The sequence below is a fragment of the Dicentrarchus labrax genome, unplaced genomic scaffold (assembly GCF_905237075.1).
Source record: "Dicentrarchus labrax unplaced genomic scaffold, dlabrax2021, whole genome shotgun sequence".
NCBI lineage: Eukaryota > Metazoa > Chordata > Actinopteri > Moronidae > Dicentrarchus > Dicentrarchus labrax.
Window position 1 is genome coordinate 19743780 of NW_026136722.1, and position 18226 is coordinate 19762005.

Sequence of the window (18226 nt, forward strand, 5' to 3'; positions counted from 1 at the left end):
ATATCTCGGTCAGAAAGTGCGGAAATAACTCCAAGAATTTCGATAAGTTCCTCTGCTTTACTCGCTACATGCTCTGGGTCAGCAGCTCCTGCTTCCACATCCTCTGCTAAGTCTAAAAAATAAAATAAAGTGTTTAACTTTGAAAAATAAAGTGTAGCAGCAGCTTGAGTTTCCCTTTTTCTTTGTTAACAGTTTCATATCTTGATTAACAGTCTCAACAAATTTTATAAATGAATATCAACACATCTTTACAATTGAACAGTTTCTCTTTCTTTCCCTTTTATATCTTTCTATACACTTTCTGTTGTTCAGTGAGAGAATTGAGCTCTAACCTCTCTCCCTCGTTGGGCAGTGAATGAATGGGTCAGGATCAGTGTTGGTCATCTTACTTTAAAAAAGTAATTAGTTATAGTTACAAATTACTTATCCCAAAAAGTAACTGGGTTAGTAACTAACTGTGTCTTTGAGCTCTCCTCATAGACACATCATTTTAAAATAAGATGATCATCTAGTTTCTAAAGTCAAGGTTCAGTTACAGCTCTGTACTGTGAGATATAAAGCAGTGGACTGACATTGACTATAAATTAAATATTGAATTTAAAATGTTGATAGCTAGACATATTGATCACATTTCTCAGTAAATAAGGACAAGTACAGTAATATTTATTTATTTATTTAAAGCTGCAGCCTGTAGAATTTACATTGTATAAATAAGCAAACTTTATATGTCAGTTCTTGTTCATTTGTGTTGAAAAATCACTTTTATTCATTTAAAACAATAGTTTGAGTATCTGTTGCAGGATTTTCAATAAATATCTTTCAATTTAATTACTACTTAATAACTTCAATTTATTTTCAGAAACTCGTGAACAATCGATAAATATCAATACTCACACGCTACTCATTTGGCATCGATTTCCTTAAACAAATATCGATATCAACTAACAAATCAGAATTGGGGGTACATGCATCACTTTCAACTGTTTTGGATAGCTTACTTCAATTACTATGTGCCGAGTCGCCCCCGTACCTGGCGGCATATTGAGCTGGCCCGCGTCACGTGACAAGGAAACTATTTGAACGTCAAACGTGCGACTCAGCCGGCCCGGTCTTCAGCTGTCAATATCATAAAAGCAATAAAAAGCCCCAAAAATACTTAAATTAACTTAAATAAATAAATACATGTAACAAATTTCTACTAACTCTGTTATTACTGTTCTGTTATCTGTTATGTGCTTTACAAAGTTAATGTTAAACACCTCTCTTGTTTCTGCTCTTTGTTAATTCAGTGAAAGGGTACAGTGTTACATGTTTACTTCAACATACAGGGTTTTTTTTTTTAGAAATAAGAATGGAAAGTGCAAATGTGCATGTTTTTGTTCATATTTATTTCATTCATAATTATGTTATTTATTTTACTTTTTGTTTTATTATGTATTGCACATAACACATTTGTGATACATGGCCAGTATTTGTCATGTGATTTGCCTTAAGTGTAATAATATTTTGATTGAAAAAAAATTGCCAATAAGAAATTATCAGTATCTGTATCGAGGAAATTGCGAGAAAAAGACTTGGCATTGTGTCAAATCCTAAAAGTGTGGTATCGCCCATCCCTACCAACCGCGTCATAATGCCAACCAATCAGAGCAGACTTGGCTTTTCGTGAGGGGGGCCTTAAAGAGACAGGACCTAAAACCGAGCGTTTCAGACGCAGGCTGAAAAGAGCCCCTGAAGAGGCAGTATGAGAAAAATAATGTGTTTTTTGAACATTAAAACATCTAACCTGTTGTAGAAGAGCCACAAAATACAATTATGAACCTGAAAAGGGCATAATATGACTCCTTTAAATGAAAACTGCTCTGAGAAGATTTAAGGCTGCAACCATCCCAAGACATACTTAGATTATCGCCCTGCTGGCACAGCTTCAACCACTGTACAACTACTCACATTTACATGATGTCCAAACAATAAAAATCTGCTCAGATGTCTTTCTGCTGATATCAATGCAGACCACATGTACCAAGGTGTGAGACCAAACACACAAATTATAGGAAAACATGATGATGATCATATTGTGAGTATTATTCAGTGCCCTGTAAAATCCCGGTCAAATATCAGGGTTTTTAGGAGTCCCGATTTTGAAGTCTGAACTGTGTTTTTTTATTCATGGCGACTCCATGTCTGGATTTATTTGCACATTTGCATATCATACTGCCTTAACCTCGGCGTAAACAGGAAGAGCTACAGAATAAAGCTGTGTCATTATACTGAAGATATCATCAATATGTTTTTGTGATCAGTTTATTGAGATTTAAACACACTGATATAGAAATGGAGTTTGTTGAAGCACAGAAAGTAAATGAATATCGGCTCAAGAGTCCATTAACAGAAATTAAATCCACGAGCAGACAGGAAACGATACATACGAGTCTTTGTTTCTCAATATGTTAAACACAACAAAGATCTTCACAACCAAAGAGCAGAGTCACAATCCGTACACTTCTCAGGTGGGTTAAATACACAAAGTGTTTTACTTTAATTATTACTTACTACATGAGGAAAGGCAAAGACAGAAATAGTTTCTTACCTCTTTCTGAAAGTTCAGTTAGAATAAAGTTGAATAAAGTTTATGAATAAAGTAAAGTCTTTTCGTCGTTTGTTCCTCTGTCTGCCGGCAGCACAATTTCTTTTTATCTGCGTGTACAGGATCTTTTGCATGTAATTTGAATGGGTGTGGTCTGCCAGGAGGCTGCGGTCCATCAGGACCAAAACCTCACGCCACAAGAACAGTTTCTTTCCGTCTGCAGCTGGTCTCATTAACAAGTACCCCACTGACACTGACTCTTATATATTCATTACACATTGTAAATATCTTTCCTGTACAGTTTGGATCTTTCTATCTTTATCCTTATCTTTATTTATATTTTAAAAAGTACTTTATTTTTTCAAATAGAGCAGGTCAAGACCGAACTCCTTATAACATTATTTACAGAGACCCAACAGTTCCCACAATGAGCAAGACCTTGGGGACGGCGGCAAGGAAAAACGTCCTTTTAAGAGGCAGAAACCTCAGACAGACCCCGACTCTAGGGGGGTGGGAGAGAGAGAGAGAGAGTGAGAGACAAAGGTGCACAGCAACAACAGTAGCAATATCTACACTAATAGTAGTGACTGATGATGATGAACTTGAAGAAGATGACGACGACGACAACAACAATGATGGGGGACAATGAGCAGTGATAATAGTAATAATAGTATTAATAATATTAGTAATAATAATAATAATAACAATAACAATAATATCAGTGATATTAGCAATGGCAGTCAAGCAGGACCATGGCAGGAGGCTCCACCAGGATCGATAAGAACCTGCAAGACGAGAAAGCACAAGAGCTCCGGGGAAGAAGTGAAGTTAGTAACATGCATTAATGGGACATGAATGAGTGTGAGGAGAGAGAGAGAGGAAGAGAGGAGCTCAGTGCATCATGGGAAAACCCCCGATAGTCTAGGCCTAGAGCAGCATAACTAAGGGATGGTTCAGGACTCACCTGAGCAGCTCATCCAGGATTTTATGTCCTTAAGACATGTTTCTCCATGGCAATGAAAGTTAATGGAGTGATTCCTAATAATGTTGCCTAAAGGGAGCATATATAAAGTAAATAGTATTGGTCCAAGTACAGAACCTTGTGGAACTCCATGACTAACTGTAGTATTTATTGAAGATTCATCGTTAACATGTACAAACTGCGAACAATCTGATAAATATGACTTAAACCAGCTTAGTGCGGTTCCTTAAATGCCAATTTGATGCTCAAGTCTCTGTAAAAGAATATCATGGTCAATGGTTTCAAATGCAGCACTAAGATCTAATAATACAAGTACAGAGACAAGTCCATTGTCAGAAGCAATCAGAAGGTCATTATTAACTTTAACCAGAGCTGTCTCTGTGCTATGATGAACTCTAAATCCTGACTGAAAATCCTCAAATAAACTATTGTTATGTAGAAATTCACACAACTCTTTGGCGACTACTTTCTCCAGAATCTTAGAGAGGAAGGGGAGGTTAGAGATCGGTCTATAGTTGGCTAAAACCCCTGGGTCAAGAGTGGGCTTTTTAAGAAGGGGTTTAATTACAGCTACTTTAAAGGACTGTGGTACATATCCTGATAATAAAGAAATAATTCAGTGGACTCACATTGACTATTAATTAGATATTGAATTTAAAATGTTGATAGCTGGACATACTAATCACACCTCTCAGTAAATAAGTACAAGTACAGTAATATTAATTTATTCATTTAAATCTGCATCCTCTACACTTAAATTTACATTTATTTGTATAATAAGCAAACTTTATATGTCAGTTCTTGTTTATTTGAAACATCACTTTTATTCATTTAAAACTATTGCTTGAGTATCTGTTGCAGGACATTCAATAAATATATTTTAATTTGTGTATTTATTTTGAGAAACTTGTGAAACAATGAGGTCTCAATAAGATCAGACAATGCTGATCATAAAATGACACTGTCGATTATATGTAGAAATAAAAGCAAAATAAAGAAAGCGATCCAAACAGCCTCAGACTGATGATTAAAGGCAAAATATGATGAAACAGCTTCTACAAAAATGAATAAATATTCCTGAATAAAAGTCTGTTACTTTTATCTTTCTGTTTTCTTTCTGTTGAATGTTGGAACCAGTGAATAAAAACAAGGAATCAAACTGTGAACTCTGTTTCTGTCTGGATTTTGCTCCATTTGTCTAGAAAGTTCTAACATAGACCAGAAAAACGTCATCAATGGATACTGATCAGACAATACAGGAAGTCGGAAATGAGTTGGCCTTCAAAATAAGACAAAAATGTGTTGGGAGCTTCTTACTTACAGTGTTATTATTGAGATATATATCATTATAGTGTCCGGCCATATTGTACATGTTCTCTCTCTTTTTATATTTGTATATACTGGCTCCTTTTATTGTCTCTAGTTTAATCTTTATTTATATTTGTCTATGTTTAATTATTATGGAACATCTTAACAAGGCAAATTACTTGTCTGTGAAAACCCAGTTGGCAATAAACCTGATTCTGATTCGTCCGTTTGAATTTGGAAATAAAGACTAAATAAACAGCCTCAGACTCATAATTAAAAGGCCCAAATATGATGAAACAGCTTTTACAAAAGTGAATAAATATCCCTGAATAAAAGTCTGTTTCTTTTATCTTTCTGTTGAATGTTGGAACCAGTGAATAAAAACAATTAAATCAAACTATGAACTCAAAGTGTTGAAGTTTCTGGATTTTGCTCCATTTGTCTAGAAAGTTCTCACACTCCTTTTATTACGTAATCACACCGGAAACTAAAGCTGCACTCTGATTGGTCAGCGTTGCTAAGATACAATCAATGTTCAGGAACTAGAATGAACTTGCATTCAAAATAGTTACATAGTTAAATTAATTCAATGATTTCTTTCTTTCAATCTTTACTTTCAGAAATCTGCTTCAGTTTTAGCTCGATAAAATATTATTTAATTATTACCTGATCAGAAAGGTTTGTACATATTAATTACATTAGGAAATAAATTATTAAACTACTTTAACTGTCCTATTTTTGTTTTTAGTTTAGCAATTAAAATGAATGAAAGCGCCACTGTAGGTCGATAAGGGACAGTGAATCAACATAAAACCAGACAGAATCTGCCATTTAACTCTTTCATATATTCATTATTACTATAAAGTTTTGAATTTCCGAAAGCCTCAAATATATATAGCTATATATTTATATAAAATATAAATACACTAACTGTTACTCACATTATTTGAACTAAATATTGTTTTTGTTACAAAAACTGCAGGTTACCTCCAACATAAATCAAATTACTGCCATAAAAAACACTGCAGATGAAACCTTTCATATAGAACAGCAGACATTTTAGTTTAAATATATCCAGTGATGCATGAAGTCAATTTAGTGAAGACGTGATTAATATTTAATTTACCTGCAGGGTCTCCTACTGTAGAAGGATTGGACACATATTCCTGAGCTGCTCTTCAGTCAGCCATCTTGTTTTTTTAAGTAATTTGTGTTGCACTAACAATAGCTGCTGTAATGGGTTGGAAAACGCCATATGTTAGTTTTTGTTTAAACAGACATCCCCTCTACTTTTTGTAATAATTGATTCATTCTAACACTTCAGTCTTCAGGCCGGCTAGATTCTATGTTAGTGGCTGAGCTGGACAAGCACTCTATATTGTGTCTCATTTAAGTTACATGTCGCGGGGCATCCCCATGACAATGACCTTATAATGCAGTACATTATACATTATATGACTTTATATTATTATTGTTAGTTTGTCTAAAGAGCTGTGATAAAGGAAATAAAGGAGTGGAGCAGTTGATTGAATTTGTGATTCTATTAATTACTGTATAGCTCTGTGGATTATATTACCATTACCATGTTCAATACAGTTCATTTAATATCATTACACACTATTGTCACATATTCTGAAACACTCATGTCTGAATGAAGCTTCAGAGGGTTGTCAGTTTAACAAACACACTGGTGAAGTCTGCGCACGTGACAAAAAGTACTGATAGTTGATGCAGACAGAGCTTGGACTCCATTATCCGTTAACGTAGCAGGTGGCTGTGGCTCAGAGGCAGAGCACTGCACGTCGAAGTATCCTTGAGCAAGATACTGAACCCTAACTTGCTGTGCATCGGTGTGTGACGATGAAGAGGAGAAAGGCACGATACAAGTTTGGTCCATTAACCTTCAGCAAACACCTCTGTCTGTAACCGGTCAGTTTAGGACCCAATTGCAGCACACTTAGGCAGGTAGTCAGTTGAGCTTGTGTGTACAGGTGAGCAGATTGGCTGATGAGGAGGCGTGGCTGACTGGCAGAGTAGAAAGGAACTGAGATGGCAGTTGGGAGGTGAACAGGTGATGAGGAAGACAGACTGTGACACCCTCACCTACTTCAGACTTACTTTCTCTTTTCCCAGACTTATTTCAATAAATCTTTGAAAATAAAATCACCAGCGTTGTGCTTCTTGATGACGGAGTCAAGTTTAATTAAATTTTTTTAAACAAACTGCAGTTAATGTAATTCTGTTCTTCCCTCCTTTTTGAATTGTTTTGCCTGTTCATCTTGATCCTTTTCTTTCTTAGTTTCCTCCCTCTGGCCTTGCATTGTAATATACGGTGTAATGATCTGATATTCCGTCGTTTCTGACAATGAGATCATAGATTTCAACGTTTTTGGTGATGACCAGATCCAGAGTGTGACCTCCCTCGTGTGTGGGCTCCCGTACGTGCTGCTCGAGGTTGTAGATCTGCAAAATACGATCAAACTCAACAGTGAAAGACCTCTTTTTCTGATCGACCCAGATATTGAAATCTCCGGTTACAACGATGCTGTTGTAGTTGTTGAAATGTGCCAAGAGATTTTGAAACTCATCCAGGAAGGTTTTAAATTTGGGCTTGTCGTAACGCGGTCGGAAATAAACATTGATGAATAGAACTGGTTGTTTCCACTCATCATGTTTCAGAACTGTGACAACACATTCAAAGGTTGTTAAGGACTCAAAAGGAATCCTTTTACCGTGCAGCTCCTGTGAGAACTGAATCGCTACCCCTCCACGTTTCCAATTAACCCTCACCTGATAAAAGTAAAGGTAATTTGGTGGCGAAGCCTCACTGAGGACTTTGTCTGCATTATTGTCTTGTAACTGCGTCTCTGTTGTGAGGAAGACGTCCAGGTTGTTTTGTGTTATGAGCTTTAAGATCCTGGGTTGTTTTTTATTCATTGAACGAACATTAAGTAACCCAACTTTAATTGTTCCAGAAGATCTTTGGATGTTCTCAATTTTTTTCTTTTTTAAGATGTTGATATTGTATTGGTCCTCACTCGGTTTATAGTCCGGATATCTGTCTTTATAGTCACTATCGGTCTCCGTATCTCCCTGATCACCCCCTCCCTGCTGATCACTTCCTGTTCCACCTTCTTGTTCATCCTCGTGTCTTTGATCTGTTTGAGATTCAGCAGAAGTCTGCTGGTTTCCACTCTGGTCCTGAGCTGGATTTGAACTCATTTCCTCGTGTTCTCGTTGAGTTGTATCCTCTTCAATTATCTTCCTGTGAATAATACAAGTGAAAATACAGCATCAATACCCAAAGATCAAGGGTGGCCAAAAACCAAATTTTACACTGAAATTAGATTTCTATGACACCTGACGTCTGATTCTTACCCCAACCGACAGTCAGAGTGGGTGTGGATCAGGTCATGCGCACTGATTGTTAGTGTAAGGTTAGCCAGAGCTAGACTAGCAGTCGTAAGATAGCACTAAACTTAAGATCTTTAATTTAAAAAAAGAATTAGATGTAATCAATACACTTGAGATACAAAAAAAGCTTCTATTTACGAAGCAACAATATTATGAGGCGGGGGGAAATCACTGAAACTCCTATCATTTAAGCTACGAAAACAGTAAGCAGACAGAACAATACATAAAATAAGAAACCCTACAACAAATGTCATAGAAACTGACTAAGAAAAAATCTAAAAATCCTTTGAAAACTATTACAAACATTATATTCTCAAACTCAAACGAACAACGATCAACAAATAGATACCTTCCTATCATTAATCCATTTACCAAAGGTCACAGAGGAACAAAATGATAAATTAACTGCCAAAATAACAACAGAAGAACTACAATCAGCAATAGGAAAACTAAAGGGAGGAAAAACCCCGGGAACAGACGGCTTCACACCAGAATGGTACAAAATAATGAAAGACCAATTAGTTCCGACACTACTGAAAACATTTAACTGGGTGCTTAGAAATAAAACAATCATGTAGAGAAGCAATAATCTCTTTTATTCCACAGGAGGGAAAGGACAGACTGGACTGTGGGAATTAGGGTTAGGGTTACATATAAACAATATATTTGGCACCAAGGTCCCTTTCAAGTGTGAAACGGTATATCTGGCTGATATGAATTTTGACAATTGGAAAACTAACAAAAAATTACTTTGTATACTGACAGCAAGGAAAAAAACAATAATAAAAAAATGGTTAAAGGGAGAACAACCCACCATTGAGGAATGGATTAATATTTTTGTACGAGATATACATATACATTTTCTATTAAAGTACAAACAGAAAAGTTTTATCAGATCTGGACTAAATTTATGTTCCTTCTTTTTATAGTGTAAGCCTATTCACAAAAGTGTCATTCATCAATTCAATTCAATTCATCCGCAGCTATCACCTTTTTTATGTATATAATGTGTGTGTCATTAAGATGTTCAGTCAGTAAGCTCCCCAGTTCTACTCTGTTCTGTTGATTGCTAACACCCACTTAAAAATGGAAAACGGGAAAAGCAATAGACGTAATGTTGTTGTAAATTGTTTGCAACTGTACTTGTAATGTTTTGCTTTTTCAAATAAAGAGAAATTAAAAAATAATAATAATCTTTTATATTTAAATGAAAGTGCTGTGCTCTGTTTCTAATGTATCTTTTATGAGAATCCCAGAAAACTTCATACCTGATGTGGTCAAACCTTATCCTCAGCGTCCGGGAGGTCTCTAGAATTGCTTCAGTCACATGATTCCTCTCGATCAGGTCTGTCCAATAGTCGTTCGCCTCAGGAAGTTCACACGCCAGTCCAACAGCTCCTCCCACAACCTGATGATTAATATGATCAATACATGATTCATTTTCATGATTATTAGCCTCAAAGGAAAACAATTATCAAAATCACAAAAAAATATTAATAATTGTATATAATGTTCTGTGTAATTATCAGACAACGTGTGTGTAGTTACTGAATCTTACCTTGTCTCCTCTTTTAAGGAGTCCAGTTTTAGACGGGGGGACACGGTTGAGCATGTGGATGATGATTTGCTCCTCCACTTTCCTTCGCCTGGCCATGGCTCTCAGAACCTCAGCTATAGCGTGCTGGTCCACTTTATCCGGGTCTGTGGAGGAACTCTCCGTCTTCAGTTGCTCAAACAGTTTGTGGATTTCTTTTTCTATTTTTTGGCACTCCTCTTTTATGTCCTGCGTCTCTTTTTGGCACTTCTCTTTTATGTCCTGCGTCTCTTTCATGGTGTCACTGGAAAAACAATCTAACAAACTCGTCAGCTTCTCTACACGGCGCTCCATCTGCTCGTACCAGGAGAATATCTGGTCCAGCAGCTGGTCAGCAGTGGCCATGATGGAGGTCTCTGATCCTTGATTCTCCAACCAGAGACCAGAAAACTGAGATGAAGTCTGAAAGAAGTCAGTCAGAGGACACTTGGAATTATTTGGTGCAACTAAAATCATCTCCCTGACACCTGAGTAAACTATCTGCTGATGAAGACCATTAAACACAACAAAAATCATGTCGCTTTTTACAATTTTCTCTTAGATTTCATTGCAAAAAAAATGTAAATGAAAACTGCTGTGAGGAAATTTTAAGCTGCAACAATCCCAAGACATACTTAGATTATCGCCCTGCTGGCACAGCTTCAACCACTGTACAACTGATTATACTCACATTTACATGATGTCCAAACAATAAAAATCTACTCAGATGTCTTTATGCTGATATCAGTGCAGACCACATGTACCGAGGTGTGAGACCAAACATACAAATTATAGGAAAACATGATGATGATCATATTGTGAGTATTATTCAGTGCCCTGTAAAATCCAGGTCAGATCTGGACTAAGAGCTACAGAAAAGAGCTGTGTCATTATACTGAAGATATCATCAATATGTTTTTGTGATCAGTTTATTGAGATTTAAACACATTGATAAAGAGATGGAGTTTTTTAAAGGAAAGAGAAAGTAAATGAATGTCGTCTCAAGAGTCTGTTAACAGAAAAAAAATCCACGAGCAGACAGGAAACGATACATACGAGTCTTCCTTTCTCAATATATGTTAAACAGAACAAAGATCGTCACAACCAAAAGAGCAGAGTCACAATCCGTACACTTCTCAGGTGGGTTAAATACACAGAAGGTGTTTTACTTTAAGATTTTTTTAATAAGAATCAGGTTTAATAAAGTTTGCCAATAAAGTAAAGTATTTTTGTGGTTTGTTCCTCTGTCCGCGGGCAGCACAATTTCTTTTTACCTGCGTGTACAGGGGTAGAGCTCTTTTGCATGTTATTTGAATGGGTGTGGTCTGGCAGGAGACTGCGGTCCACCAAGTCCCAAATCTCACGCCACAAAAACAGTTTCACTCCATCTGCAGCTGGTCTCATTAAAAAGGCCCTGACACTGACTCCTAAACCCACCCTGTATATATTCATTACACATTGTAAATATATTCCCAGTACAATTTGGATCTTTCTATCTTTATCCTTATCTTTATTTATTTATATTTTAAAAATAACTTTATTTTGTGCAATTTTTATGCACCAAGACAAATTCCTTGTATGTGTAAAAACTTACTTGGCAATAAACCCGATTCTGATTCTGATTTATTATTTAGTAACATCTCTGGCCCCCACTCCAGGTGATATTGGGGCCTGATGGCTCTCCTCATAGCCACGCATCATTTTAAAATAAGATGATGTTCTAATTTCTAAAGTCAAGGTTCAGTTACAGTTCTGTAACGTGAGATAGAAAGGAGTTCAATTCAATTCAATGTTATTTGTATAGCGCCAATTCATAACAAAAGTTAATTTTTCAAATAGAGGTCAAGACCGAACTCCTTAAAACATTATTTACAGAGACCCAACAGTACCACCATGAGCAAGCACTTGGCGACGGTGGCAAGGAAAAACTGCCTGTCAAAAGGCAGAAACCTAGGACAGATCCTTCGGCTCTGGGTGGGTGGGAGAGAGAGAGAGAGAGAGAGAGAGAAGAGAGAGAGAGAGAGAGACAAAGGTGCACAGCAACAACAGTAGCAACAACTACACTAATAGTAGTGACTGATGATGATGAACATGAAGAAGATGATGACGACAACAACAGCAACGGGGGGGGGGACAATGAGGAGTGACAATAGTAATAATCATAATAACAAATATATCCGTATCAGATATTAGCAATGGCAGTCCAGCAGGACCATGGCAGGAGGCTCCACCAGGATCCATGAGAATCTGCGAGACAAGAAAGCACAAGAACTCCGGGGAAGAAGTGAAGTTAGTAACATGCATTAATGGGACATGAATGAGTGCAGAAAGAGAGAGGAAGAGAGGACCTCAGTGCATCATGGGAAATCCCCCTGATAGTCTAGGCCTATAGCAGCATAACTAAGGGATGGTTCAGGACTCACCTGATCCAGCCCTAACTATAAGCTTTATCAAAGAGGAATGTCTTAAGCCTACTCTTGAATGTGGTGAGGGTGTCTGCCTCCAGAACCACAACTGGAAGCTGGTTCCACAGGAGAGGAGCTTGGTAACTGAAGGCTCTGGCTCCTGTTCTACTTTTAGAGACTATAGGAACCACAAGTAGCCCAGCATTCAGAGAACGTAGTGTTCTAGAGGGGTAATAGGGTACTATGAGCTCTTTAAGATATGAAGGGGCCTGACCATGAAGAGCTTTATAGGTGAGGAGGAGGATTTTAAATTCTATTCTACATTTTACAGGGAGCCAATGCAGAGTAGCTAGTACAGGAGAGATGTGATCTCTTTTTCTAGTTCCTGTCAGTACTCGTGCTGCAGCGTTCTGAATTAATTGGAGCATTTTAATGGACTTATTGGGGCAACCTGATAATAAAGAATTGCAGTAATCCAGCCTTGAAGTAACAAATGCATGGATTCGTTTTTCTGCATCTGTCTGTGATAGGATGTGTCTGATTTTTGTAATATTACGTAAATGAAAGAAGACAGTCCTAGAGGTCTGCTTTATGTGGGAGTTAAATGACAAATCCTGATCAAAGATAACTCCAAGATTCCTGACAGTGGTGCTAGAGGCCAAGTTAATGCCATCTAGAGTAACTATATCTTTAGGCAGTGAGTCTCTAAGGTTTTTGGGGCCAAGAACAAGAATTTTTTTTTTCAGAATTTAACAGAAAATTGCAGCTCATCCCGGATTTTGTGTCCTGTAATTTAGATAATTGATTAATTTCATCAGGCTTAATCGATAGATATAACTGTGTATCATCTGCATAGCAATGAAAGTTAATGGAGTGATTCTTAATAATGTTGCCTAAAGGGAGCATATATAAAGTAAATAGTATTGGTCCAAGTACAGAACCTTGTGGAACTCCATGACTTACTGTAGTATTTATTGAAGATTCATCGTTAACATGTACAAACTGAGAACGATCTGATAAATATGACTTAAACCAGCTTAGTGCGGTTCCTTTAATGCCAATTTGATGCTCAAGTCTCTGTAAAAGAATATCATGGTCAATGGTGTCAAATGCAGCACTAAGATCTAATAATACAAGTACAGAGACAAGTCCATTGTCTGAAGCAATCAAAAGGTCATTATTAACTTTAACCAGAGCTGTCTCTGTGCTGTGATGAACTCTAAATCCTGACTGAAAATAGAAAAGAAAAGAAAGTTACACAACTGTTTGGCGACTACTTTCTCCAGAATCTTAGGGCCTGTCCTCACGAATAAGTTTTTTCTTGAATCCGGATAAATACGTTATGGTTTAGGCCTCGCGTCCAGATGCATACGGTATTTTCGTTGTGTGAAAACGGTATTTTTTTAAACTAGGTCCCAGAGTGGGGAAATCAGAAAAGGACTTGTCTGGACGGCGAAAAAGATTTCCCCCCGAAACATTACGTATTAGCCCCGCCTCTCTAGCCTTTAACCTCAGCCGCCACCGCTAGACCCGTCAACAACAATAATGGCGGACTACAGGCTTGTGCTCGTATTAGAGCAACTACTCAGCCTATTACGGCTGCTACAGCAAAACCTCCGGTTTCTATATTACTGCAAGGAGCAACAGCTTGTTTGTAAACAGCGCGGGACCTTTTTACGCATGCTCCATGGCTTCTCTTCTGGTTTTAGTGTATTGGTGTGGTGGCGTCACAGCGCCACATACAGGCCTTGCATATATACTACAGCATTATGAGTCGTTTCAGTGAATCTGTGCGGACGCAGATATTTCTGGCAACGACGCTGTGTTTATGGAGAGACGACATCGTATTGGGTAAAGCCACGTATTTGTGAAGACAGGCCCTCAGAGAGAGGAAGGGAAGGTTAGAAATCTGTCTATAGTTGGCTAAAACCCCTGGGTCAAGAGTGGGCTTTTTAAAAAGGGGTTTAATTACAGCTACTTTAAAGGACTGTGGTACACATCCTGATAATAAAGAAAGATTAATCATATCTAATAAAGAAGTGCCGATTAAGGGTACAACTTCTTTAAGCAGCCTAGTTGGGATCGGGTCTAATAGACAGGTTGATGGCTTCGAAATTATTGAAGTTAGTTGATGAAGGTCGATAGCAGAAAAACAGTCTCAATATATTTCTGAGTTTACATTAATTAAAGTTCCTGAACTTGGAGAGACAGTGATACCTGTTGAGGGCATTTGGTTATTCATTTTGTCTCTAATAGTAATAATTTTATTATAAAAGAAGCTAATAAACTCATTGCTAGTTAACGTTATGGGGATATGTGGCTCAATAGAGCTGTGACTCTCTGTCAGCCTGGCTACCAGGTGATACACCAGGTCCTTCCTCAAACAAATCAGGAAGGACAATGGAAAATAATTGAGATGGCAGTTGGGAAGTGAACAGGTGATGAGGAAGTCAAACTGTGACACCCTCACCAGCGTTGTGCTTCTTGATGACGGAGACAAGTTGAATTTAACCTTTTTAAACAAACTGCAGTCAATGACAGACATATTCTATGTCTTTCTAAACCAGATTTTCTATTCTTCCTACTTTTTGAATTGTTTTGCCTATTCATCTTGGGAAGGACTTCCTGACCACGAGACCAGAGGACAGGAGAAAAATGATCCCATTAATCACCACCTACTTGACATATAGTGTAGCAGCAAAAAAACACGTTTCACGGGTTAGCCCTAACCCTAACCCAATGTAAGAATACAAGACCTAATCTTGAAAATGTCCTAGAAATGTGGGAACAATAGGCTGTGGGAACATAGGGCTGACCCTGACTGTTCTAGTGGAAGCACAGAGAAGTGTGTAAAGGCTAGGACACACCAATCCGATTATCAGCCGTCGGACGTCGTCGGACAGTCAGGTGAGGTTGGTGACTCGAGTTGAGAATGTAGAATCGGCCAGTGGCTGTCGGCCTGAATGACCAATCTGATTGGTGGAGTGTTAGCCCTTGACTAGCGAATCAGTGAGTGCACAGGAAAACCGGAAGTATCTTGTTATTATTAGCCATCATATTTTCCGTTCAGCGAGTAATGACAATAACGATCCTTCTTGACTACTATCAACACTCTCTGATGAAAACAATGACTGACGACAGCGTGCTCTGTGTTTACTAGGTCTAGAGTAATCCGTCATTTCCAGTTTTAATTTTTTTTGGGCGACAACACAGATTAGCGCCGCCTGCTGTTATGGGGACGTATTACACCTCGCGCACGCGCAGAACGTACACCCCAGTCGGCGTCGGTTTGGTGTGTTCAGAGGCACCTTTTTGACCGACTCGAGAGACAGGAGCCGACTGATCAGTCCAACTGCTTTTCTGCCGACGGTCGGCCGTCGGGTTGGTGTGTCCTGGTCTTAGATCAGCAGCTCTACCTCCTGGTCCCAACTCTGGACTGTCAGGTTTTAGAAATAAACTTGGTCAAATTGGTCTAGATAAGAGAGCTGCTCCGTCCAAAGTGGGATGGATGCCATCTCTCCTCGACGATTTCTCCTAAAGATATCTCTGTGGTGCGGTGCCATGCCTCTTGTTCGCTGAGCCTCTTCTCTAGTGCAGTAAGTAATCTACACTTAATCCAGGTTCCATTATCACTAAAGGAGGCAGAGGAATACCTAAACATCTGACACACTGAATAGGACAGAGCAGCAGAGAAGGAGGGAGAAGCCATCACTAACTGCTAATGCTAATGAAGCAGAGAAAACTTTTTTTAGCAAAAACTTGCTAAAAGAGGGAAGTGGCTCTGAGGGCTTAGGTAGAACTAATCTACATTTAAATATTAAGCTGATAAAAAAAAAGCTGTAACGAGTAAAACACTGTACACAGGAGCAGGAAGTAAACCAGAAATGACACAGTACACTTACCGTTGCACGTCAAAAACGTCCTAAATATCAGCAAACATCTCCCTCTGTAACAGGTCAGGTTAGGACCCAAATGCAGCTCACTTAGGCAAGTAGTCAATTGATAATGACCTTTATTTTCAGCTCGTGGAACAAACAGAGCAGGCAGAGTCTTTACAACAGCCCGGGAGAGAGGCAGACGGAAACCAGGTATGGAGAAACCAACCTCGTGATCGGGGACAGAAGGCTGAGGTGATATCCGGGGAAGAGACAAGATGGGATGGTCAGAAATAGGCGGGGTCAAAACCGGGAAATCCATCCGAACAATGGTCTTGCATGACAACCTGGCAACAAGAGACTGGTGAAGAGCAGTATATGAACCGGTTTGATTGGTGGTCAGGAGCAGTTTATGTGCACAGGTGAGCAGAGTGGCTGATGAGGAGGTGTGGCTGGCTGGCGGAGTGGAGCAGGGACAGGTTAGTGGAAAAGAATTGAGATGGCAGTTGGGAAGTGAACAGGTGATGAGGAAGTCAAACTGTGACACCCTCACCAGCGTTGTGCTTCTTCATGACGGAGACAAGTTGAATTTAACCTTTTTAAACAAACTGCAGTCAATGACAGACATATTCTATGTCTTTCTAAACCAGATTTTCTATTCTTCCTACTTTTTGAATTGTTTTGCCTGTTCATCTTGATCCTTTTCTTTCTTAGGGCGTTTTCACACCTGCCTTGTTTAGTTCGGTTGAATCGAACCCTGGAGCGTTTACCCCCTTGGTGCAGTTTGTTTGGGAAGGTGTGAACACATCAGTTGCACTCAGGTGCGGACCAAAACAACCGGACCGAGACCGTGTTGAGGAGGTGGTCTCAGTCCGGTTCCAAATCAACTCCGGTTCCAAATCAACTCTGGTACGGTTCGTTTGTGGTGCAAACATGATCCAACCTCGATCCGACCCAACTGCAGGAAGTAACGTTACCTGATGGAAACATTTTCGGCTGATGAGCATGTCACAGTTCAGGAGGATTAATGCATGCCACCGCCTGAACTGTCTTAATATGCGTCGTCGGCGACTCCAGTGCATCATGACATTATTTTCCAGCCTTAGCCTTGCCTCATTTACTAACTGTACTGTTTGCCTACAGTGATAAGTGCAAACTATGTAATACACGATGACCAGGGCCAAGAGCAAGTCTGCTCTTCTTTGTTTACTTCTGGGAGTTTTCCTGCATGGAAATTCTGACCAATTAGAGAGCAGTTTCCTCGCGCATCACACATTTTGGTCCGCTTATAAATGCTGCCGTGTGAACACAAACCAAACTCGAAGCCATATGCAACATAATAACAAGTTGGTCCCTGATTCGGACCAGAGCAAACAAACTATAGGTGTGAAAACGCCCTTATTTTCCTCCCTCTTTTGAAACTGGCCTTGATATCCTGTCGTCCCAGACAACGAGATCAGAGATTTCAACGTTTCTGGTGAGGACCAGATCCAGAGTGTGACCTGCCTCGTGTCTCTGCCCCCGTACGTGCTGCTCGAGTTTGTGGATCCACTCAGGATCATACTCATCGCTGAAGGACTTTGTTGTCAATACAGACTAACTGTATTATTTATTGAAGATTCATCGTTAACATGTACAAACTGAGAACAATCTGATAAATATGACTTAAACCAGCTTAGTGGAGTTCCTTTAATGTCAATTAGATGCTCAAATCTGTAAAAGAATATTATGGTCAACGGTGTCAAATGCAGCACTAAGATCTAATAATACAAGTACAGAGACAAGTCCATTGTCAGAAGCAATCAGAAGGTCATTATTAACTTTAACCAGAGCTGTCTCTGTGCTATGATGAACTCTAAATCCTGACTGAAAATCCTCAAATAAACTATTGTTATGTAGAAATTCACACAACTCTTTGGTGACTACTTTCTCCAGAATCTTAGAGAGGAAGGGGAGGTTAGAAATCGGTCTATAGTTGGCTAAAACCCCTGGGTCAAGAGTGGACTTTTTAAGAAGATAGCTGGACATACTGATTACATCTCAAGTACAGTAATATTAATTTATTTATTTAAAGCTGTAGCC

General features: G+C 38.7%; 1 protein-coding gene across 11 annotated transcripts in view; it reads right to left on the minus strand.

The window, feature by feature from the left end:
• LOC127356337 (uncharacterized) overlaps positions 1-16553 on the minus strand; it is a 34619-nt gene extending 18066 nt beyond the window's left edge. The window contains exons 1-3 of one of the 11 annotated variants that reach the window (XM_051387999.1): positions 9850-11978; positions 9560-9699; positions 8009-8142 (exon numbers count right to left, since the gene is read on the minus strand). In XM_051387999.1, the coding sequence (XP_051243959.1) occupies positions 8009-8142; positions 9560-9699; positions 9850-10401 (826 nt within the window). In that variant the 5' untranslated portion in view covers positions 10402-11978. The other 10 variants (XM_051388001.1, XM_051388009.1, XM_051388005.1 and 7 more) reach the window with 10 other exon arrangements.
• Positions 16554-18226: the final 1673 nt, after the last annotated feature.